Source organism: Balaenoptera borealis (genome assembly GCF_965194805.1).
Source record: "Balaenoptera borealis genome assembly, chromosome: 2".
NCBI classification, from domain to species: domain Eukaryota; kingdom Metazoa; phylum Chordata; class Mammalia; order Artiodactyla; family Balaenopteridae; genus Balaenoptera; species Balaenoptera borealis.
In genome coordinates this window covers 128,300,894-128,324,651 of record NC_138867.1, presented here as the reverse complement: position 1 = coordinate 128,324,651, position 23,758 = coordinate 128,300,894, and the positions used below count along the sequence as shown (strand labels likewise).

General features: G+C 55.3%; 2 protein-coding genes across 3 annotated transcripts in view; both read left to right on the top strand.

Moving 5' to 3' along the window:
- The first annotated feature begins 1,166 nt into the window (after positions 1 to 1,166).
- ARSI (arylsulfatase family member I) lies at positions 1,167 to 7,875 on the top strand. Its single transcript, XM_082380131.1, has 2 exons — positions 1,167 to 2,041; positions 6,293 to 7,875. Exons 1-2 carry the CDS (start codon positions 1,725 to 1,727, stop codon positions 7,695 to 7,697), a joined length of 1,722 nt encoding a protein of 573 aa, XP_082236257.1. The 5' UTR covers positions 1,167 to 1,724; the 3' UTR covers positions 7,698 to 7,875.
- A 144-nt stretch (positions 7,876 to 8,019) lies between these two features.
- Positions 8,020 to 23,758, top strand: part of CAMK2A (calcium/calmodulin dependent protein kinase II alpha) — a 71,606-nt gene continuing 55,867 nt past the window's right edge. For both annotated transcript variants that reach the window (XM_082380133.1, XM_082380132.1), the window contains exon 1: positions 8,020 to 15,122. In XM_082380133.1, coding sequence (XP_082236259.1) covers positions 15,061 to 15,122 — 62 coding nt within the window. In that variant the 5' untranslated portion in view covers positions 8,020 to 15,060. The remainder of the gene's footprint in view (positions 15,123 to 23,758) is intronic.

The window sequence follows — 23,758 nt, the reverse complement described above, 5'->3', positions numbered from 1 at the left end:
TAGCAACCCCTACTTTTGGAGATGAGCATATTAAAGATTGAAGTTCCGGGAGTAAAAAAGCCTAACTAGTTTTGTTTAATTCAGTTTTCCCACTAAAAAATACAGCCTCGTTAAAATCTGGAAAACAATGATGCAGAGTGGAAGTTGCAAACAGGCGCCCAATGGCCTAAAATATTCCTCAGATAGGTTTGATTTGGCCTGTACAGGGCTTCAATTTACTTAAAATTAGTTACTAGCTCTTAACAATTGGAATATTTCTCATAATAATCTGGATTTGGGTGTTCTCGGAAAATCAGAAGATCTGGAAACACTGGTCCACATTCTTGCATGACAACAGTCAGCTGGACACAAGGCTGAGGTCTTTTGCTCCATGCAGCCCCTGCCTTCCTCTGCCAACACAGTGGCCTCTCTGCTTTACTCATTTGTGATACTTGCCTGGCCCAGGAGTTCCCCAACCTTGCTTTCCCTGCTGTGGAGATTTCCTTGGGTGGGTGTTGGCCTGGGCGACCTCTGAGGCCCATTCATCTATTCATCCCTGCAATACGTACTGATCGAGCTTCTGAAGCCTGTGGAGAACGAGATGTATACAACAGCTTCTGTCCTCGGGATTCTAGGGCTGCCAGTCTAAGATTCAAGCTGTCAATTGAAGAATGAGGAGGGGGAGGGGTTGGGGAGAGAGGTAAGCCCCCGGCAAGGCCAGAACCTATTGCTGGTGCTTGCCAAAGTCGGTGCTTGCCAAAGTCGTCCCTACTCTCCATTGCTGTCTCTACTGCCACTCAGCCAGCCGCTGTTAGCCCCAACAGGGAAGAAGCCACCAACTTGCTCGTGATTTAGACGAGTTCCCAGCCATCTCAGGGCCTCAGTTTCACCAGCTGTAGAATGACCGGCTTGGCATAGAAAATTATGCGCCTCCCTTCCAGGACTGGCACTCAGAGAAGCTAAGACTCCATGATCGAGGAATGTCCGACCGGGCCATTCCAGAGCTGTTCCATCGAATTCCGAGCAGCCCTCTCCCTCCTTTCCCCAGTCTGGGCCAGGGCGGAGGCTGGAGCCAGAGGGCCCAGCCGACCCGGGCTTCCCGCCCGGGGGCGGAGCCGCCGCTGGACGCCCCGCCCCTCTACCTGGGGCTCGGCTCCGGCAGATGTTACAACTTTTTCGCATTCTCTCCCGCGTTGTCCCCCACAGACCCGCCCAGCCCGTGCTTCCTCCCCCTTCCCCGCTGGGGTCCTGCCCACCACCCTACGGAGCCGACAGTTCTGGGGACTCAGGGCGGGGCGAGAGGCTGGGCCAGGGGCTGGAGGGTCGGGAGGAGGAGAAAGAGAAAGCAGAGGCGAGAGAAATTAGGAGACGGGAGAAATCGAGGGGTAGAAGGAAGAGGGGAGTCAGAGGATGGTGGAGAGCACTTTTTGGAAGCCGCCACACCAAGTCTCAGGCTGGCCTGGCTGAACTGGGGGAGAGGGAGCACGGGCGGCGCAGAGCTGGCGCTCAGGCAGCGGGAGGCAGCTCGGCGCGGGCCTGACCTCCCCAGAGCGCTCCGCTGCGGCCGCGCAGGTCCGGCCTCATAGTCCAGCCCGTCCCGGACTGGCCGCTGGGCCTCCCCTGGGGACGCTGAGCGCTCTCGCGGTGTCCGGGTGGGCTGGCCGGAGGGCGTGCGGGCCGTGCGCCCTGGGCGCGCGAGGCGGTGAGGCCCTGGGAGCCCTGCGCGCCGGGACGCACGGGCCGGCATGGCGATGCACGCCCTCACCGGCTTCTCTCTGGTCAGCCTGCTCAGCTTCGGCTACCTGTCCTGGGACTGGGCCAAGCCGAGCCTAGTGGCTGACGCGCCCGCGGAGGCCGGCGAGCAGCCCTCGGCCGCTCCACGCCAGCCTCCCCACATCATCTTCATCCTCACCGACGACCAGGGCTACCACGACGTGGGCTACCATGGCTCAGATATCGAAACCCCTACGTTGGACCGGCTGGCAGCCGAGGGTGTCAAGTTGGAGAATTATTATATCCAGCCCATCTGCACGCCTTCGCGGAGCCAACTTCTCACGGGCAGGTAGGCATGGCCCAAGCCACTGATGCTGGTGGTCCAGGCCCCAAATAAACCCAGCTGTAGGTTTCACTTGTACCGACATTACCCCCACTGGGAAGCTCGGGCTCACAGCCAGTTCTGTCCTCAATTGGCTGTGATCATTAGTAAGTCCTTTGCCCTTTATGGGCCTCAGTTTCCCTACTGTACGCTGAATGGGTTGGATCATCTTTGGGGTCTTCTCCCTCTGATGTTCTAGGACATTCAAACTCCACACCATGTGAAGGAGACATCTGGTCATCTCTTTGTTAGAGGGACATGGCAGCCTCTGACATTTAGCTTTGAGTGCTGCTTCTATTTACACACCCTGAGACTCTGAGCAAATCACTTAACTCCTCCAAGCCTCAGTTTTCCTGTCCATAAAATGGGGTGAACAGTTTTAAATCTTGAAAAGGAGTGGTGAGGATGAAACCAGTTGCATATAGCCTGCTTGGCTATCAATAAATGGCAGCCTCTATGTCACTGGAGGGATTAGGGTCCCCAAATTGTTTGATGACAACATTGGGAGGAAACCAAGGAGTTGATAGGTGGAGGAGAAAGACACACACAGGATGCAGTGACCTATGTAGACTTAGGCTAGTCACTTTATTTCTCAAAGCCTCTGTTTTTTCATCTGCAAAATCCTCCCAAGTTGGCTGGGGGCCCCAAGGAGACATGCTGCTTTCTCCATAAGGAGTTGTCCACAGGCAAGGTGGTAGGATTACAGGATTAAAAGAGCAGGGAAACAGGAGGCGGAGGGGGGGGCGGGTGTGTGTAGAAGGCAAAACGCTGGCCACTTCGGAGAAAATCCTTTGGCACGGCTGAAGCTAATCCTTGGATGGGGCGTGCTTTCTCCCAAGTTCTACCCAAAAGCCACTAGTGTGATCTCAGAAACCAGAGCCGTAGTCTCCCTGTTTCCTGGATGGGAGAAGCTGAGGCACAGAATCAGGGAGGGCCAAACTCGATGCCTGTGCCAAACTTCGGGGTCTGTAGGAGAGAGGACTGAGAGGCCAGGTGCTTTAGAGGGGCCCTGGAGCTGGGAGTCAAAAGGGATGCCTTTTCTTTCTTCCGTCTGCTGCTCAGCATTGAGCTCTAGGAACTGGGAAAGAGAACAGGAAAGAGGAAGAGACACCAGTGTAAGTGTTGAGGGATGGGGGCCGATGGTAAAGACCAAGTGTTGACCAACCTCCAGAAGAGGGAGGAGGAATCTGCATTCCTGAGAGCTGTGCACATGTTTGCATTTCTCTCCGCGAGATGACTTCTGGTTTAAGCAGGGGAACGAACAGCATGCAGGGCGGCGTTCCAGCCCCCCCAGCACCGCCCTCCCGCAATATGCAAAGTTAGCTGAGCGTGGCTGGGCAGCGTCTGCCCTCCGCCCCCTGCAGCTGGCTCCATCTGACTGATGCTGATTACTCTCATTAGTATTTGTTAGTGCATCCAGTCGTGTTCGGTAAAGCCGGAGAGAGACAGTTTCCTGCGTTACTCACTTGCAGACAGGCTGCGGTGACTTAGCTGGCCCACCCACTTTAGGAACCAGTGTTCCATGGTGCCCAGCCCCTATGAAGAGAGGCTCGCTGTGACTCAGGGGCCTAGGGTACTTCCTGTATCAAATCTGATCGTTCATTAGCTTGACTGAGGTCTGCAGAGGCCACGTCACTGAGAGATTTTGAGAATGAGTCGCAGAGACCTGGGCTCAAGGCTCAGCTCCACTGCTTGCCAGCTGTCTGAACTTGGGCCCGTTGCTGCACTTTTGGGAGTCTCAGTTTCATCACCTGTAGAATGGAGCTAATAACAGTCTTCACTGTAGGTTTCTTATGCAAAGTAAGTGAAATAGTGTGTGCGGCATATAGTGTTAAAAATGGCAGTAATGGGACTTCCCTGGTGGCGCAGTGGTTAAGAATCCGCCTGCCAATGCAGGGGACACGGGTTCGAGCCCTGGTCCGGGAAGATTCCACAACTAAGCCCATGCGCCACAACTACTGCGTCTGCACTCTAGAGCCGGCGAGCCACAACTACTGAGCCCGTGTGCCACAACTACTGAGGCCCTCCTGCCTAGAGCCTGTGTTCCGCAACAAGAGAAGCCACCACAATGAGAAGCCCGCACACCGCAACGAAGAGTAGCCCCCGCTCGCCACAACTAGAGAAAGCCCGAGCACAGCAACGAAGACCCAACACAGCCATAAATAAATAAATAAATAAATGGCAGTAGTAGCTAATGATAGCTAACAACCAAAACAGCTTTTTTTTTTTTGCGGTCACTTTTGGAGAGGGACACAATTCAACTCACCCCAGCAGTGAAGCAGCGGGGCCAACAGGCTCCAACTCTTTTTTTTTTTAAATTTAATTATTTTATTTTTTGGCTGCGTTGGGTCTTCATTGCTGCGCGCGGGCTTTCTGTGGTTGCGGTGAGCGAGGGCTACTCTTCGTTGCAGTGCGCGGGCTTCTCATTGCGGTAGCTTCTCTTGTTGCGGAGCACAGGCTCTAGGCGTGGGGGCTTCAGTAGTTGTGGCATGTAGGCTCAGTAGTTGTGGCTCACGGGCTCTAGAGTGCAGGCTCAGTAGTTGTGGCGCACGGGCTTCGTTGCCCCGCGGCATGTGGGATCTTCCCGGACAAGAGCTCGAACCCATGTCCCCTGCATTGGCAGGCGGATTCTTAACCACTGTGCCACCAGGGAAGCCCAGCAAAACAGCTTTAAGATAAGGAAACCAAAACAGAAAAACCCACCCCAGTGCCTGGCTTAAAGTTGTCAGGAATTTAGGTCTGGGCTTGACTTTGATGCCCGGGAGTGAGAAAAACGTGTGGGGTTCTAATACACGTGTGAAGTTCCAGGCTTCTTATTTAGTTTGGGACTTGTAAGACTTGAGTAAAGGCAAGACACCCTAAGCAGATCACATGGGTGCTTTGACCACAGAAGGAATGGGATATGAATGAATAAACGAGGAATGCAGAGTTCTGTTAACCATTTGCTCCTGCCTCAGGGTGTTAGCCTGTGTGAGTGACCTGGATCTAGGGGCCACATAAACTTGTGGGCAGGCACATGAGAACTGGTCTCATAAAATGTGGGAACTGGAAGGTTTTTAGAGGTGTCCCATTCCAACCAACTCACTCCTACACGTGACAAACTGAGGCCCCCGTGGGGAAAGAGAAGTGGCAGCCTAGTTTGCCAGAAGAGGGTCTGTGCTTGGACTCTGATTGGATTTATGTTCAGGTCCTGGCTCTGCTCCTGACCACTGAGTGACCTTGGGCAAGGTCTTTCCCCTCCTCTGGACCTTAGTTTCTTTTTAAGTTGAGGTGAATAAACTAGAAAATGACTTGGGTCCCTTCTGGCTCTAAAATCCTTTGAGGGCCATTCTTCATTCATTCATTTTGTAATTGAGTGTCCTTGAAACATCACCTGAATGCTAGGAATACAAGGAAGAGTAAGGGACAGTCTCATTAAATATCATCGGGCCCAAGAGCATGTACAGATGACTGAGTAGAATCCTATGGCCAAGTTGGACCAATGAAGATTTGTACTAAATGCTGTGGGAACCCAGAAGCAAAAGTGACTCATTCTTTGAGTGAGAAACTGAGAAACTTTACAGTGAGGGTAGCATTTGGGCTGGGCGTTTAAGAGTGAATAGGAGTTTTCTTGGGAGTGGAAGACTTGCTCTAGGCCCCCAGAGTGTAGGACTCTGAAACCTGGAGTCAGACTGTTGGGGATACAAATCCCAACTCCAATTACTAATTGTGTGAATCACTGGACAAATGACTTAATTTACTGAGCCTCAGTTTTCTTATATGGGAGATGGGAATAATGATAATGATAGGCACCCCCTAGGTTACGGTGAGGATTTAGTGAGATAATTCCTATAAAGGGCTTAGCATAATGCTGAGCATACAGCAAGTGCTTGGTGTCAGCTTTTATTACTGTTGTTGTCGTGATTAGCCTGGGTTCAACTCTTAACTCCCCAACTTCCTAGCTGTGTGATACTGCGCGGGTGGCTTAACCATTCTGAGCTTTCTCCTCCTCATCTGTAAGATGACAATGATACCTGCTTCAGTTGATTTCGAGGATTCAATGAGATAATGCATTTGAAGTGCTTGGCACATTTGATAACACCTACTGGTTACTGTTACTTTGCTTACTGGTAGCGCTTGGATCAGAGCCTACCTCAGGGTGAGTGTTGGGGGTTGGGTGGCCAGAGCAGTGGTTCCTGGCTCACTGGTGCCTTCTGTGTCCTCCCCTCTTCCCACCAGATACCAGATCCACACAGGACTGCAGCATTCCATCATCCGTCCTCGGCAGCCCAACTGCCTGCCCCTGGACCAGGTAACACTGCCCCAGAAGCTGCAGGAGCTGGGTTACTCTACCCACATGGTGGGCAAGTGGCACCTGGGCTTCTACCGGAAGGAGTGCCTGCCCACCCGCCGGGGCTTTGACACCTTCCTGGGCTCGCTCACAGGCAACGTGGACTACTACACCTATGACAACTGCGACGGCCCGGGGGTGTGCGGCTTTGACCTGCACGAGGGCGAGAGTGTGGCCTGGGGGCTCAGCGGCCAGTACTCCACTCTGCTCTATGCCCAGCGCGTCAGCCACATCCTAGCCAGCCACAGCCCCCAGCGGCCCCTCTTCCTCTATGTGGCCTTCCAGGCGGTCCACACACCCCTGCAGTCCCCTCGCCAGTACCTGTACCGCTACCGCACCATGGGCAACGTGGCCCGGCGGAAGTATGCGGCCATGGTGACCTGCATGGATGAGGCCGTGCGCAATATCACCTGGGCCCTCAAGCGCTATGGTTTCTATGACAACAGTGTCATCATCTTCTCCAGTGACAATGGTGGCCAGACCTTCTCGGGGGGCAGCAACTGGCCGCTGCGAGGACGCAAGGGCACTTACTGGGAAGGGGGCGTGCGGGGCCTGGGCTTCGTCCACAGCCCCCTGCTCAAGCGAAAGCGATGGACAAGCCGGGCACTGGTGCACATCACTGACTGGTACCCGACCCTGGTGGGTCTGGCAGGTGGCACCGCCTCGGCGGCCGATGGGCTGGACGGCTATGATGTGTGGCCAGCCATCAGCGAGGGCCGGGCCTCGCCACGCACGGAGATCCTGCACAACATTGACCCGCTCTACAACCACGCGCGGCATGGCTCCTTGGAGGGTGGCTTCGGCATCTGGAACACTGCTGTGCAGGCCGCCATCCGCGTGGGCGAGTGGAAGCTGCTGACGGGAGATCCGGGCTATGGCGATTGGATCCCACCCCAGACACTGGCTGCCTTCCCTGGCAGCTGGTGGAACCTGGAGCGGATGGCCAGCGCCCGCCAGGCTGTGTGGCTCTTCAACATCAGTGCTGACCCCTACGAACGGGAGGACCTCGCTGGGCAGCGGCCGGATGTGGTCCGCGCCCTGCTGGCCCGCTTGGTGGACTATAATCGCACAGCCATCCCCGTGCGCTACCCGGCTGAGAATCCCCGAGCCCATCCTGACTTTAATGGGGGTGCTTGGGGGCCCTGGGCCAGCGATGAGGAAGAAGATGAAGAAGAGGAGGAAGGCAGGGCTCGAAGCCTTTCCCGAGGGCACCGTAAGAAAAAATGCAAGATTTGCAAGCTGCGATCCTTTTTCCGTAAACTCAACACCAGACTAATGTCCCACCGGATCTGATGATCCTTCCCCACGCAAGCCTGGCCCTGGTCCTCACCAGCGAGGGGCCCCAGGTCAAGTCCTCATCTGCAGGGAAATGGAGGGTGTAGGGCTCCTCAGTTGAAGGCTGGGGAGCTTGGTTTAGGAGTCGGGAGAGAATAAACTAGACTGGGATCTCTGGGTCCCAGTCCCACCTCTCCATTGACTTGCCCTGTGACCTCGAGTGACCTGCATGAGCTCTCTGGGCCTCAGTTTCCTCATCTGGAGAATGAGCTCTAATAGCTTTGTCGCTCTGTGGTGTGGACCTGGTGCCTGGGGCTGTGGTGGAGTTCCCATCAACTTTGTCACCTCCTGGCTCACTTAAGGCCTTGCTCTTGAACCCTGGACCTCTGTGGTACTTCTTGGGTGAGGGACCACCTGGAGGCAGCTCCAGGCCTGGACCCCAGCTGAGGCGTGGTGATGTGGCTGCTCTCTGAAGGGATCCCCTGAGTGCTGAGGGTGGAGGTGCAGGGACCCGGGGGTGACCTTCCTGGATCTTCATGTGGCCTGGGCTAGTCCTGGGAACAGACTAGTGGTGGGAGCAGTGGTGGTGAGCTCCTCTTCCTGGGAGGGGAGGGGAGGACTGGGCATGGCTGTTAGCTCCTGCAGGATCAAGCTGTGAAAAGAGCCGGGCACCAACAATCAGGACATCTGGGTTCTACTCTGACCTTCGGCCCAGTCCTTTTCCCCTGGGCCTCGATTTCCCCACCTGCAATGGGAGTGCTAGCCCTGGCTCTGCCTACCTCACAGGCCTGTAGAGGACTGGCCGAGGTAAGGGTTGTGGAGGAACCCGTGAACTTGATTAAAACGCAATAACACAGAAGCAAGGGCTGCAGTGCTCATGTGGGTGTGTGCACGTGCGTCCTGGGCCAGGCGTGAGCTCACTGTTGGTCCAGGGAATGGGAGAGGAGGTGGGCGCCCTGGCCAGGAGGCAGAACGTGTGGGACCTGGTCACAGAGCCACTGTGGGGCCTCGGCAAATCTCAGGCCCGCTCCGGGCCTCACTGTCCCTGTGTACAGTGGACAAACTGAGAGCCCTCCCCCTAGGTGTTCTGGGCACCCCTAGGTGTGTGAGTGTTGGGGGACACGGGCTGGGCGGTGGGGAGAAGAAGCATGGGGGTCTCGGGGCTCGCTGGCTGTGTAGCGGGCCTCTATCCGCACACCGCGTTCTGCATATCTCCCTTCAGCTTCCAGTCGGTGCAGTGTGTGTAGGCGAAAGCCCTGCTGTGAATTTTGAAAATAGTTATTTTTGTCTCTGGCAAAGGAGGCCTGTTAGGACTCGTCAGCATGTGGATGAGCGGGACGGGTGGGGTGGGTGCGGTGCAGTGAGGGGCCTTCAAGAATGGGTTACAGAGCTGCATCCCTACTGCAGAGGTTGCTGAGCCCAGGAGGGAGGGGCCGGCCTGGGGCTGCGTGGTGGAGGTGACCGTCCATGTCCTGAGGCCCTTCCTCCCAGCCCTGCTCTCTTTACCTCTTACGGCCTCCCCCAACTGGAACCCTTCTCTGTCTCCAGGATGTTGATGCCTGGGTCATGATGGGGCAGGGGCAGGACCAGCTGGGGCCTCTGGGTTCCGGCTACCCCCAGTTCTTCTGCCTGCTCTGGAGGGAAGCTCTGAAGTCCCAGGTCTGGCATACCCCAGGGATGGGTTATCCATGGTCTGCCCACGACCCAAGATATTCCGGCTCTGCCGGGTCCTTGTCCCAGCTGCGTGGGCTGGCCCATTCCAGAGTGGCATGGATTCAGGGCTCCCCTGCCGCTCCAGGCTTACACCAGTTGAGTGGGGGCCTCTCCCGTGTCTGCCGAGTTGGCCCGGCCCAAGGTGGCTCAGCCTCCAGCTCCAGCCCTGCTTCTCTTCCTGGGTCTCTGCCTTTTGGGACCACAAGTGCAGGACCATAAAAGGCCAATTTCTCCTCTTCTCTAGGCACCAAGGCCTACCCCCTGTGGCCAATCTGGCCCCAAACATGGAGAGTCCAGCTGGGGCTGGGGGCTAGGGGCTGGTGCCTGCTCCCCGTGCCCTGAGAAGGAGGCTTGATCTTATCTTAAACCCAGCCTAGAGCTCATCTGCCTCAGAGTCCTGCCTAACCCAGAGCCCAGCTAACAGCCCAGGAGCCCCACTCAAGCTTCAGCCTGTAACCCCGTCCACAGCCCAGCAGTCCCCAAGCCTGCCTAACTGGGGCACCGGCAGCTGGCCGGGGCCTGGGATTTGTTGCTCAGGATGAGGAGCAACTCAGGGCTCAGGGCACTGTGATCAGAGGCTCAGCCTGCTTGCTGTGGCTTCTGCTCTGCCCAGCAATCAGCATGGCCCCCGACCCCCTTCTTCCCGCCCCCTCTGGCTCCTGCCTTCCCCCCAGCCAGTGCACCTGGGTCTGAACTCTGTGTCAGGCCCTTGAATGGCATCTCCAGGCAGATGCTTGCACCACCTATGGTGAGGAGGGACGGAAGGAAGGGAAGGCCAGAGGCAGCTCTGGCCCCTTAGGGGAGTGGAGCCTGGAGATGCCAGACAGGCCCCCTCTTTCCCCCTTGGCTGGACCAGATGACAGCAGATCTGCCACAGATGGGTTAGAGCCGGGGCGGCCCCGTCGGAGTTGGGCCCTGTCTGTGGAGCCCTGGGCAGGGATAACCAGTCCCCTAGGAGCCAGGAGAGAGCCCTAACCTGGCTGGAGGAGCAGGGCTCTGGGCCCCACCCTGGGCCTTGGCACTATTTCCTCTTCCTGATTGGTGCCTTTGGGTACCTTGGGACCTAGGCAGGTAGCCCTGAGTGCAGGAAAGAGCGGGGCAGGGAAGGGAAGGAGCACTGCTGGGGGAGTCAGGCATTCTGGCTTGTCGTCCTGACTGTCCTGGACTTGTGCGACTGCAGGAGGGCAGCTTCCTCTCTCTGGGCCTCAGTCCCCTGTATGTAAGCGGCCTGGGCCGCCTCAGGGCCCTTCTGGAACTAGTGGAGTCCAAGGAACACAAGGCAGGGTGCTGAAGTCAAACAAACCTTATATTGGTTAAGTCCCGCCACATCTCTGCAAAACGGGTGATGATTGTACCTCTCTCATGGACATTTGTTGTGAGGTATAAATAGTGCAATATGTAAAGTGCTTAGCACAGGGCTTGGCTCTAAAGTGGAAAGAACTGTTTTTCACGTCCTTGGAGTCAGTGAAGGAACATCTTGTCTTTACATTTCTCAGGAAGGAATGGAGGCCCTGCTGGGAAAAAGACCTGCCATCAACACTGACAGCCAATGGCAGGACTTGAACTTGGGTCCTTGAGCTGCAGGTTGTGCTGTGCAGACATGGACCCAGTAGCTGTGGTTCTCTGTCCCTTGGCTCCCTGTGTCCCTCTCCCCTGCAAGGAGTGCCACATATGTGGGACACCTCAGGGGACTGAGCTTCTCCCTGACCCCTGGCTCCTCTCCCTTCTGAGTGCAAAGCTGGCATGACTTACTGCAAGTAATGAACCAAATCGCTCTCCACCTAGACCCTCTGCAGAATCATTTCTCTCTTGGCCCACTTTCCACCGATTCTGCCCCCATGCTCACTGCCCTTAATGGGACAGGCCTCTTGGGGACCGTGCAGATGGCACGTTTTCTGTGGTGCCTACCCAGGCCCTGCGGGACCCTGAGGCACTCGGGCGTGTGTGTGTGAGCACACGTGGAGGCTGTGCAAGGTGGGATTTGAGTCGGGTGTCACCCCCTGCTGTGGCCCAGGAACTTGGCCCTGGTCCCCGTTTGTCCCTCTCCAGCTCCTTGGGGTACAGCCTGTGTTCCGGTTCCCTGTCCTAGCGTGTCAGAGCCAAGCTCAGTGCCCTCCAGGGCTCCCACCCCTGGCCACCAGCCTGTGGCAGGCAGGCCTGCTCTTGAGTACCGCACGCAAGTTGCAGCTGGGGGCACACGTGCTGGCTCTCCTGCTGCCACTTCCCTGGGAAGTGGGGAGTCTGGCAGGAACAGTCCCCCTGCTGCAATCAGCGGCTCGTGCTCTCAGCGCCACCGAGGCAGGGCTGGCTCCTTGCTGCCCGCTGCCACCGGGCACAGCTGCCAGCTTCTCGGGCTCAGGGGAGACAGTGAATTAGCAGTTGTGCCTCCTTGGCAGGGCAACAGTACAGTCAGGTTGGGGGTGCCTGTCTGAGGCAGTGCCCACAGCCCTGTGCTAGGCTCTCGAAGGTTCGGAAGGGTGTGTGTGTGTGTGTGTGTGTGTGTGTGTGTGTGTGTGTGTATAAGAGAGTTGCCAAGGAGACCTTTTCCTCTTCTCCCTTCTCTTCCTCCCTCTCCGTCCTCTCCAGGCATCTCGGCACCATCAGGATCCTACAGCCTGGGTCCTGTCCATCCCTCCAGGACCGTGTGCACAGGATCCAGGCCAGCACCGGGAGGGAGAGAAGGATGACTGAGACTGAGAGAAAGAGAGGAAGGGAGATAGAAACAAGAAAGAGGATGAAAAGGAATAGGAAGGATAGGGACACCTGAGAAGGAAGAGCTCAAGGGAAGGAAAGGAGGGGTGAGGAGAGGGGAGAGGATCAGGCCAGCTCCAAGCCAAGCAGGACTATCACCTCCTTTATTCAGAATGTTAGATTCCCGTTAATACAGCCTCAGGGCACAGTTGCCTTTTGTCTTATTTGTTAATTTCTAAAGCACCATTAGGTTGACACCTGACAAGCTGGAGGCCTTGTGATCCCTGCCTTCTAGCCCCAGTCCTTTGTTCTATGGGAATTCTGCAAACCAGGCCAGGGCAAGGTGATGTTCAAACCATGAGCTTAACTCCAGTGGGGACTCAGAGAATGGTACCCAAAGTGCTGGGACTTGAAGATAGCGATGTGTACTTTCATGATTCAGAGAGAGCAGTGTGAAGACGGAGGGACTTTTGAGTCCCTTAATAAGAATAATTTCCCATCTATTGAGCATTTACAGTGTGTCAGACACTGTGCTCATCACATTTAATCCTGAGAACAGCCCTGGAGCTAGGGAATGTTTTACTCTATTTTGCAGATTAAGAAATCGAGACACAGGGAAGCTAGGATACCCATCCCAAATCACACAGCCTATAGGTCATGGAGTCACTCTAACCACTGCAGAACGCTGCCTCTCCTCTCCTCTGGGCAATGATGCAAGTGCCCTCAGTGGTGACTGAGGACTGTTCCAGTGCTTTCATGTGTGGTAGCCATCCCCTCCTGGGGACAGGCTAGGGGGTCTGGGACACGGAGGTGGCGGTGCAGCTCTTCCTCCAGTTGCGCGCATTTGCCTCTAGCGGTATTCTGTGCCCTGCCCGCTGCCCACCGGCCGTGCAGCCCCCGAGCAAAGGCCTTTCTTCTCTGCCTCTGAATTGCAACGTTGGTGGCAGAAGCAGGAAGCATATTGTGCGCAGAAACAAAACTGAGTGGTTTTTCCTTTTTCTGAAGGTGGTAATGGTGCAATTAGTGGCTAAGCCATTACTCCCTCCTCCCTGGCTCTCCTCCCCTCCTTCCCCTCTGCCTCCCTCCTGTTTCTCTCCTGGGAAGAAGTGGCTGCATCAGAGTCAACTCCATCATTCTCTCCCACTCCCAATTCTCAGGAAGAGGGGCAGAATTTTGAGGGGGGGTACCCAGATTTCTCCAGGGGCTCCTGGACCTAGGGTAGTGAGTCAGGGATCTGCTGGGGTTGGGGATGACCAACAAGCAGACAATGTGTCCAGCAAGTGAGGTGACCAGTAAGGCAATTTGGAGGTTCAGAATGGGTGGGTTAGAAACCCAGAGGGTTTGGATCCTGGATCCTTTTATCCTGTGCTCATTGTGGGCAAGTGCTGGCATGAGACCTCAGCCTGGTGGGCCGTGAAGTGAGCTTGAATGGAGGAGGTGGGTGTGAGGGTCTGAGATTCTGAGTTCAAGCTAGAGCGATGGGGGTGGTCATGGTCTCACTTTAGACCTTCCTTTTCCTCTTCTAGAAACTAAAAAGAGGCCTCATAGTTACATACTCCCCAAAGGCCTCTGCAGCCCTCAGCCTGCTCTATCTTCACAGCCTTCCTCTGCAGTGGCAACTTTGTTCTGTTTTGTAGAAAAGGAGCTAGAGGCTCAGAGAGGGGCTGTGACTTTCTCAGCGTCACACAGTTAATACATGTTAGGACTGGAATTGAATTCAGATCTTTAAATGCCAGTCCTTTTCCTTCTTAACCCACCGGGCCTTGGGGTGAGATCTTGGGGCCATAGATATGGTTATTGCCCTGAAGAGTTGAAGTTGGCCAGGAAAGTGCCCACAAAATTTGGGAATGAGGATTTTAGGGCAGGTCCACGGCCGCTCCCCTCCAAGCCAGGCCATGCTCCCCTCCCCACTGCCGCCTCCACCTCTTTCACCTTGACTTGAAGCACAAGCAGAAACTGGGACATGAGCCCCAGGAGACCAGATCTCCATGGCCCCTCTGGCGGCCTGGGGTAAGGGAGTGGTTATGGAAGAGACCTCAGGAGGGGACCAATTGTCATAGCTGAGAGAGGTTGGGGTGAGCAGGCAGCCAGGAATGTTCCCTCCAGAATCCTGATAGCTCCTCTGCACTTCCCCCTAGCTAGAGTCCCAGTGTGATGGACAAGGTAGCAAAGAACAGCGAGAGAGAGCAAAATAAGAAAGACAGAGGAAGAGGCAAAAAAAATAAATAAATTAGAGGGGAGGAGAGAGATAGTTACAGAGACTACGGTGATCCACTGAGAGAGAGAGAGAGATCCCAATGAATTAGCCATCGTTTCCCTGTAAACCTTAGAACCTGGCTGTTGCCAGGGCAACGGGGCAATACCTGTCTCTCCAGAGGAGATGAAGTTGCCAGGGTAACTGCATCCTGTCTTTCCGGGGGACCATCCCAGAATGTGGCACCCACCGGCCGTTACCATGGCAACTGCCTTTTTGCCCCACTTAATCCCATCTTGTCTGTTACAAGGGCCCCACAGTTGGAAATGGGGGAGGTGGGAAGACTGAAGATTACTTGTGGACTAAGTTTGTTCTCCTTCCCCTCTTCCAACCCCTCCGTTGGTCCATCACCTCGGGGGTGCTGTGTCCACCCACCCCCGGGTCCACACAGGCCTGCAGTACTGTGTGCAGTAGGGCCAGGGCGTCCAGTAGCAGGTTTTGAAGTGGAAGGCAGGCAGGTGTTGGGGAGGCAGTTACCGGGGCAACGGGAACAGGGCGTTTCGGAGGTGGTTGCCATGGGGACCTGAATGCTGACGAAGACTCGCGAGGCTGTGAGCAGACACAGTGCTCTGCTCAGAAGCCCCGGGCTCGTCAGTCAAGCCGGTTCTCAGTTTGCACTTGGCAGCACGGGCAGGCGAGTGGCCCCTAGTTCTGGAAGCAGAGCAGCAGCACCCCAGTCCTGGTCCTCCAGCCCCAAGCCTCGCCTGCCCACCCAGCGCCAGGATGGCCACCATCACCTGCACCCGCTTCACAGAAGAGTACCAGCTCTTCGAGGAACTGGGCAAGTGAGTTGCACCTCAGAGAGTCCTGGAGGGCTCAGGGGGTCAGTGTCACGGGTGGGGGTGTGCACCCGCAGTGCTTCTAGTGCACACGCAGGGAGGAAGGCTGCATGTGTTTGGGGGCACTTGTATGTGCAGAGTGCCTAGAGCCAGGTGCGGACATGTTTGCCAAGATGAGCCAAGGCCAGCCCGGCGAGTGTGTGCGTAGAGGTGAAGGGTTGACAGTGCATGGCAGTGTCTGTGCGTGTACACACACACACACATACACACACAAATGCACATGACCTGGGCACACACAGATTCTTAGAAACCGGATTAAAAAGGAAGGGATCTTCCCAGTCAGCTGAGTCTAAGACTGGAATCCCCTGTTGAGTTTCTCTTGAGGTGGCCATCTCCCTCAACTTGGTTACTTCTGGTGACAGAGAGCTCACCACCTCCCGGGTAGTTCCTCCTGCCTTTAGGCACCTATAGCAGCTGTGCAGAGTGGCCAACTTCTCCCTGTAAGAACATCCCCGCCCCCCCTCCCCCTTGCCAGCTCCTGCCAGGGGTGAGGGCAACGGTACAGCAGGGGTTAATAATGGAGCCACTGGTGAGGCTTCCTGGGTGTTGGGAGGAGGGGAGGGGCAATCAGGCGAGCAGTGGGGGGACACTGCTGTTTCAGGGGCTAGTGATGTGAAGGTGCACCAGCTCTGGTCCCTTGGCAAAGTTTGCCAGCCCCAGAGCTCATTTCCTGCCTCTGATGACTGGTGTAGAGAGAAGGGTGGGAGGATGTGGGGGGTGGAGAGCCCTTTGGGGTAGCCCCATAGATTGTGGAGTGTCAGGGAAGCATTCCTGGATACCGCCAGCTAAGTCTATGGAGGATCCGGGGATGGATCCATGGTAGGGGTACAGTTTAGAGGCAGAGTTTGCCCCGTGGGCAGAGCAGCTCCAATGCCCTGGGTGGTCCCTGCTGTAGCAGCAGGAGTGCAGGGGAGAGGGGCCCTGTGAGCAGGTATGTGCTGCTGTGAGGTCTGAATGTGCACACACAGGGGTGTGCTTTGATGTGTGTTGCTGCTTGAGAACTGACTCTGGGGTACACTTGCATGCACTGAAAAGGTGTGCAAATGTTCACGTGTGTGTGCACCGGAAGGGAGGTGCTGGTGTGTGCTTCATGTGTAAGGCCTGAAAATGCAAGTGTGCCCTGCAGGGGTGGGTGGATGCAGGTGGCACAAGGAGGTCCGTTGGCTGGTTTGCATGGGAACAAAGGTGTGTACATGCGTCACTGTGTATACACATGTATGGCTGGTCAGAGCTGTATGCACATCAGCTGTGCGTAAATATATGTCTGTGTAAGGATGCGCATGTGGGACTTAGGCTCACTGGTGTTCCTGTGAGGTCTGGACATGCACATCTGAGAGGAACAGGGGGGCATGCCCACGGGAAGGTTTATGTGTGTGCGTGTGAGGCCTGGGCCCATGGGCTCGGGTGGGAGTGTGGGTGTTGAAGGCATGTGTGAGCTCAGGCTGGTGTCTGCATATATGTGGGAGGTGGGCCTGTGGCTGTGTACAAGTAGGCTGCCCGCACACACACACACACACACTCACACACTTGCACACCAGGCTATCCTGATACCTACAGGCACACACCAGCTCCCTCATACAGACACACACCCATGTGCAGATGTGTGCTCACTCCTGTCTGCAGACTTCCTGTCTTTCTGAGTGTGTTTTTGTGCTGGGGATGTTGGGGGCTGGACAGCAGGAACGAAACGTTTGGGGCTGCTCTGGAGGACCGAGGCTGTCTGCTGCACTTGTGCAGGGACCCCTTCTCAGCTGGGTTCTGGCATCCACGGAACCAAGGATTCCCTGATCAGCTGGGAGCTGCCTTTCAGGGTGCAAGCAAGGCTCGGTTTCGGGAGGACTGCGTCACAGAGTGCAGTGAAATGGAGTTGAGACATGACTCAGGCGCTCAAAGTGAAAATAAAAGTGATGTTTTGCCCCAAGAGGAGATGGATATCATGAAGACTGGGTGCTGTGGGGGTGACTTGTCAAGGAGAGCCTGCGTGAGCCTTCTCGGAGCCGGGGCGCTTGGAGGGATTGGGGCACGGGCAGAATTTCAGGGGACAGGGAGCCCTTTCGTGGCCATGGCAGGAAAACTGAGGGTGGCAGGCATGGCCAGGCCTAATATGATCAATTTCAGACCTTTTCCTTCCACAACCATCAGTGCGCTTAACCATTTTTAGGTCACATATTCCTCCAGGAATCTGATGAAAGTCTAAGTCTACCTTCCCTAGAAAAATACACAAACCTACGAAATGGTACAGGCAATGTCAGGACTTGCAAGACATCGGAAAGGCTAAGGATGGGCCTGAGGTTCAGGATGCTTGTATTGGAAAAAAAAGGAGATGAGGCTCTACACCTCTAATGCCTGGATCTAAAAGGCCTGGGTGCATCACTGAGGAGACAGGGCTTTCGTGCTCTGAGTGCAGCTTCAGTCCAAGTGCCCAGTGGGACAGGAAGTGGCAGTGCCCAGAGAGGGCACAGGGTCTGGACCTCACCACCCATAGCACTGTGACACTGGGCAGGCTATAGCACCTCTTTCCCCTGACCTGTAACCTGGAGGTAAAAAGGGCTGGGAGGATGAAATGAGATGGTTCTCATAAAGACATGGTGACAAGCCTGGCACACTGGGGTCATTGTTGCCCTCAGACGGACAGGCTGAAGCTGACCTGCCACATCTTTACCTTTTGTCTGGAGTTTTCCTGGCTTGGCAGAGGGGGTTGACCAAGCCCTGCCCCCCACCTCACCCCCCCAGGCTGGCAGGGATGCAACAGCTCCTGTTCTGTTGGGATAAGCAACGAAGGTGCCTGCAGGGCCCATCCTTCAATTGGTGACCCAAGTTCCCTGTCAGCCGGGACACTGCTGTTACCACCCAGAAACCGAGCCCCCATTCTAGGAGCCCGCTTCAGACCACTGGCACGGTGACTGCCTGAGGCAGCTGGGCTGGCCCTCCAAGGGGACATGGGGGTCTTTGGACCTCCTTCTGAAGGGCCCTGGCTGCCCAGCTGGAGAGGAGGACACGTGCCTCTCGAGGGCTTCCTGGCACCCTGCCCAGTGAGGCCTGGCTCCTGACTGCAGGCCTTTGAGCAGCTCCTGGTAGGGCTGGCAGTTCCTCCCCCGCCTGGTGGGCAGCCAGTTGAGGGGGCGTGGGCTGGAATCAGGGCCCTGGGGCCTCTTGATGCCGCTGGACGAAGGTCGCACTGCAGCATATGATTCACATAAGCCAGGAACTTGATTCCAGTTTCCCTGGAGGGTTGAGGTGGGGCTGTCTCTTGGGACCCGGAGACTAGCTCACTCCCTCCTCCCTTGACCCCAATCCTCCTTCCTCCCATGGGAGAGAGAAATGGAAGCCCAGACCTTAGGAGCACAGAAGCTTGTTTGGAGGCAGAAGGCAGGCTGCAGCGACGCCAGCTGCAGGGTCAGAGTGGGACCAGAGCTCCCCTGCAGACTCAGCCTTCTCGAAGACCAAGATCAGGGGAAAGGGTTGGGTTCCAAGAGGTGGAGAAGGAGGGTGCCTCCACCAGCCTTTGACATGCTCTGGGCTTTGGATCCCACTCCCGGGAGAGGTTAGTTAGAGAGGCAGAATTGCCCTGCAGCCTGTGTAATCACTGGGCTGCACAGAAAGAGGCTCGGAAGGGGATTTTACTTGAGAAAGGGGTGGGGGAGGAGGGAGGGAGGCTGGAGAGCTTGCAACCCACTCTTTCCTCTCTAGAAACAGGGGTCTGAAACTGACTCAAGGGCGGTGGTGGGGCTAGGGGAGGGGCTGCAGGCGCCAGCAAGTTTGCCCGAAGGAGGGGGGAGAGCTAGCTCCAGAGCCCCCAACCCCTCTTACCTCCACGGCTTTGTATCATGAATGGGGCTTAGGCTGGGCTGATCAGTGGGGGACACTGGGGACCAGAGGCAGCTCCCTGCGCTGGGGGGTGGAGTGTGTGGGGGGGGCCCAGGGTCCTGGGTGCTTAGGTTCTCTCTTGCGACACAAGCTCTAACATCTGCAAAATGTGCTTAGCAATCCCGCCCTTCCCTGGCAGAGCTGTGAGAAGGATCGATGGTGTAATATTGGAGAGGGAGAAAACACATGGGCATCGATGTACTCCCCCCACCAAAGACTGGTATTGTGCTTTTATTTTGCTTCTAATAACCTCTCACCTTCACAACACTTTGGGGCCGGTGTGGCACATCTCCACCCATTAGCTCTGAGGGAGGCAGAGAACTTACTCGCCCATCTTACAGATGAGGAGACTGAGGCTTGAGAAGGTGGAATGATGGGCTCAGCGGACTGGTGGCAGCTCTCAGGCTTGGGTGTGGGTCTCCAGCACCCTGCGTGTGGGGGGAGGGTTGATGAGAGGGGCCGCTTCTGGTGCCCTGTCTGGGGAACACTTCCAGGGAAGAGGAGTGTGGCCTTGTGGGTGAGGGAACTCTGAACTGTCACTTATTGTCCAGTCATGATTCTACTTCTAATTTGAGGCACCACCCTGGGTGGATTCCTTGTCCTTGGTGTAGCTCAGCTTTACCATCTGTGAAATGGGGATCAGAACACTTCTGCAGATGCTGAAATGTGCCGTTAGAGTTGCTACCCTCTTTAGCCTCCGTCTGTGGAAGGCACCCTTGGGAAATTTCAGGCTTCCAGAACACCAGAGCTGGGAGGACCATAGACACTGCCTCTCACAAGCATCGACGGTGGAGCCAACGCCCAGGGAGAGGTGGTTTGCCCAAGGCCACAGGGAGAGGCAGAAGCAGGGTCTGGTAGGGGACCAGATGGTGTGCAGGGGCCAGAGGCCAAGGATGAGAAGTTGGGGGGCAGGTGGGAAGGGGACAGCCTTTCCTCCCTCCTCCTCTGAGCCAGCAGAGCGGAAGGCACGCACATGTTCTGGTGCATGCCGCAGGCCTCCGCCTCCACACAGCCTGAGACACACTGACACTGCCGAGCTTCCCTCCCGCCTGCCCGCCTCCCTGCACAAGTGTGCGGTGACTGCTGCCAGCACCCCTGCAGTCTTGGGCCCCGGTCCTCTCAGTGGGGTGATGACAGAGCCTTGGAATGCAGCGCCTGCATCCTGTTGCTAGTGCACGAACACACACACACACACACACACACACACACACACACACGGGTGCATGTGGACGTGCAAGTACACAAACACACTGGCTCCAACAGGGCATCAGCAAGAGTCTTACCTCCCAGTGCAGGGAGAGCAAGATGATGCTGGCTAGGCTTCTGGGCTGTCTCTCTGTCTCTGTCTCTCTCTCCCTCTGCCCTTGCCTCTCATCCTTCCCTGTGTCTCTCTGGTCTCTGTTTCTTTCTCTCCGCTTCCCTCTTTTTTGTGCTGGTCCCTTGGCCATAGTCCGCCCCTCCTGCACGCATGTTGCCCGTGTCACGGTCTCTTCCGAGCCTCTCTCTGGCACAGTAGGAAGCCTCCCTCCCCAGGCCAGCCTGGTGCAGCCCCCTGAGCATGTCACAGCCTGCTGAGACCCAGCCCAGGCACTAGATCGAGGTCCTCGTGGGGTTTAGCTGCCCACCAAGGCGTCAGGTGGGCCTGTAAGGCTGGTGGGACCTTCTGTGCTGGAAAACGCTGACGGCCTTGGTGTCTTGGCATCACATAAAAGGAGGAACATGTCTGTGACTCTTGCATCCACTCAACAAGTATTTCCTGACAACAGACTCTGTTCCCAGCCCCAGGCTGAGCCCAGCAGATACCACATGCCAGACTTATGTCATCTCTGTCCCTTTGGGGCTTATGGTTTAGTGAGAATCTGACATTAATTAAATCACTTCAGATATTATTATTTAAATGCAACTGGTTAAGGGCTGTGAGCACAAAAATGGGGCTATGAGCTGCAAAGAGACCTCAACTAGTTGGAATGAGGGACGTATCAGGGAAGGCTCCCCTGAGGAGGTGACACTGGGGAGCTGAAAGCTGAATAAGAGTCAGTCAGAGGGAAGAGTGTGGAATAGTGTTGCTCAGAGTGGGAACAGCACAGGCAAAGGCTTTGAGGTGTGTATTTTGATGGAGCATGTCAGCCCCCGGGAGGTTGGTGGCCCTACTCTTCTTAGGCCTGCTCAACTTGCCTCCAACTTTTGGATGCCTGGGTACTAAAAGGAGTATTAAAAACCTATAGAATGTCTAGAAGAGGGGGCCTAGGCAGGGTGGCCAAGGTCTGGAAGCCAAATCAAGTGAGAGAGGGCTAAGAAGCTGGGGGAATTTAGCAGGGAGAAAAGACCCCTCGGGGGTGTGTCCTCTCCCCTCATCTCTGCAGGGACATCATGGGGCCCCAGAGATGAGACAAGGCTGCTCTGTATGGCCCTGGAGGGCAGAGCAGGACCAAATGTGTAGAGTAACAAGGAGGTGGATTTCAGCTCAACGTAAGGAAGAACTTTCCAATGGTCAGAACTGCCCTTCTACCGCCCAGACGGACATGGCCTTGGGAGATAGTGAACACTCTGCTAGCAGAGATATGCATGCACTTCCACAGCCCTCTTCTCACCCCGTGCCTCCAGTTCCCTCCTGTCCTGCATCCCTGTCCTCGCCTGGTGAGATGCTTTGCTGCAAGCACGAAATGGGAGACGGTTTAGGGGCCAGAATAGCCTCAGTTCTGCACAGAATACCAAAATGAAGAGTGCTCCCTTGTCTTAGGGACGGGGAAATTAGGCCCAGAGAGGGTCAGGGCCTTGCCTGAGGTCACACAAGCCAGTGACACATGAGGTTTGGGCGCTCCAGCCTCCTTCCAGCCCAGTGCTTGCCTTTTTACCCCTTGGAGCCTCTCTCTCTGAAGCTCTGAAAGTCTTTGCTGTGTACGTGTCGATGGAGCCAGGCCAGGAGGCCCTTGGAGCCAGGGGAGAAAGCAGACCCTCAGCCTTTTTCCTGCTTTGCCTGCTCTGATCCTGTCACCAAGCTCTGTGGATGTATATATATTTTTTATACAGCAGGTTCTTATTAGTTATCCATTTTATACATATTAGTGTATATATGTCAATCCCAATCTCCCAATTCATCACACCATCACCTGTGGATATATTTTTTATTTTCCTTTTTGTAACCCATTCAAGAAAACCCAGGCATAGCCCAAACAAGGAATATGTTGGAACTTCTGTTGGTTCAATGTTCCCTGCAGCAAAGAGACTCTTCTGGTTCCCAGGCCTTCTGTGTCCCCCACAAGACTTCTGCTGGGTTGGCGCACGGCAGGCCTGTGGGGGGTGTGCAGGATATAGCTCAAAGACACTGTGTCCCTGCAGGATCTTTTGGAGTCTGGAAGTGGGCGGCTGTAGCGGCTTGGGGAGGAATGTGTGGTTTCAGAAAAAGGTCCTAGGATTTTCTGGCTCTCAAATGCTAGTTTGCGGAGTTTGGGGCAGAGCTGCCATGCTGAGCTGGGGAGAAGAGAGAGAAAACCAAGTGGAAGGGGTCCTGAGCTGCCAGCCCCTACCATCTCAGCTTTATTTGCCGTCTGGTGACCTGCATAGCTGTGTTTTGTTTGTTTGTTATTAAGAAATGATACTATTGCTTCAAACGAAAAAAATAAAGAGAGGGCTTAAAAATGATCAACAGTTGATTTCACAGATGGGTAAACTGAGGCCCTCCCAAAAGTGAAGGGAATTGCTTAAAGTATGTAGAGGTGGGTGTTATGGAAACCAAGATGTTCCTTTCGTTTCTGGACAAATCTGATCCCAGATTTTTAACTGTTTGAGGAATCTAGGAGCCCTCAGAGAATCTCATATGAGCCACAGTCACCCCTGAAAACACACACTCACTCCAACTCACAGAATGTTGTATATTATTTCCCACAGATCCCCCCACCCTAACACCCATCTGTGGACCCCAAGTTAGGGCCCTCTGATCCGAGAGTATGGGGTATTGGAAGGAGCAAAAGATGATGAGTCAGGAGTTCTGGGTTCAAGGTCTTGGCCTCAGTTTCTTTATCTGTAGAATGGGGAGAGAATGGACCTCAATGGCAAGATACTATTGCAGCTTCTGATGTAGCCACATGTGGCCCACACTCTGACCCCTGGGGTGGAGCTGCTCCGGTGGCCAGCCCCAGCTCTGTCCCTTCCCCCAGACATTCAAACCCCATCTGCTCTGGGTTCCATGCCCTCAGGGCTTGCTCTTTGCCAAGTGATCAGATCAGCTAACCTGGGCTGTAAGTTACTGACCACCAAGAGGTATTGGAAGCTAATCCTCTCACAGATAACAGGTCTGTATACATTTGAGCAGGAACGTTCCTTTTTTTTTTTTTTTTTTTTTGTCATGTGATGCACCATGTGGCATGCGGGATCTTAGTTCCCCAACCAGGGATTGAACCCGTGCACCCTGCATTAGGAGCACAGAGTCTTACTACTGGACCGCCAGGGAAGTCCCGGGCAGGAACTTTCTGAAATCACCCCAGCTTGTCTCAGAGAGGTAGAATGTTTAGGTATATTAACCCAGAGTGGGGAGATTTGCGGGGAGGAGACTGGACTTTGATTAAGAGGTGCCTATCACATAACATCCAGGCAAGATGGTGAGTAGGTAGAAATTTGGGACTAGCATTCTGAAGAGAGGACGGGCAGTATAGAAGCAGATTTCAGTGATAGTCAGTGGCTTTCATCATTTTTGGGGGTACGGGTGTCAGAGCATC

Coding starts and splice junctions, on each gene's coding strand:
- ARSI (XM_082380131.1), top strand. CDS start 1,725: ATGGCGATGCACGCCCTCACCGGCTTCTCTCTGGTCAGCCTGCTCAGC. Junction 2,042..6,292: donor AGCCAACTTCTCACGGGCAG/GTAGGCATGGCC, acceptor TCTTCCCACCAG/ATACCAGATCCACACAGGAC.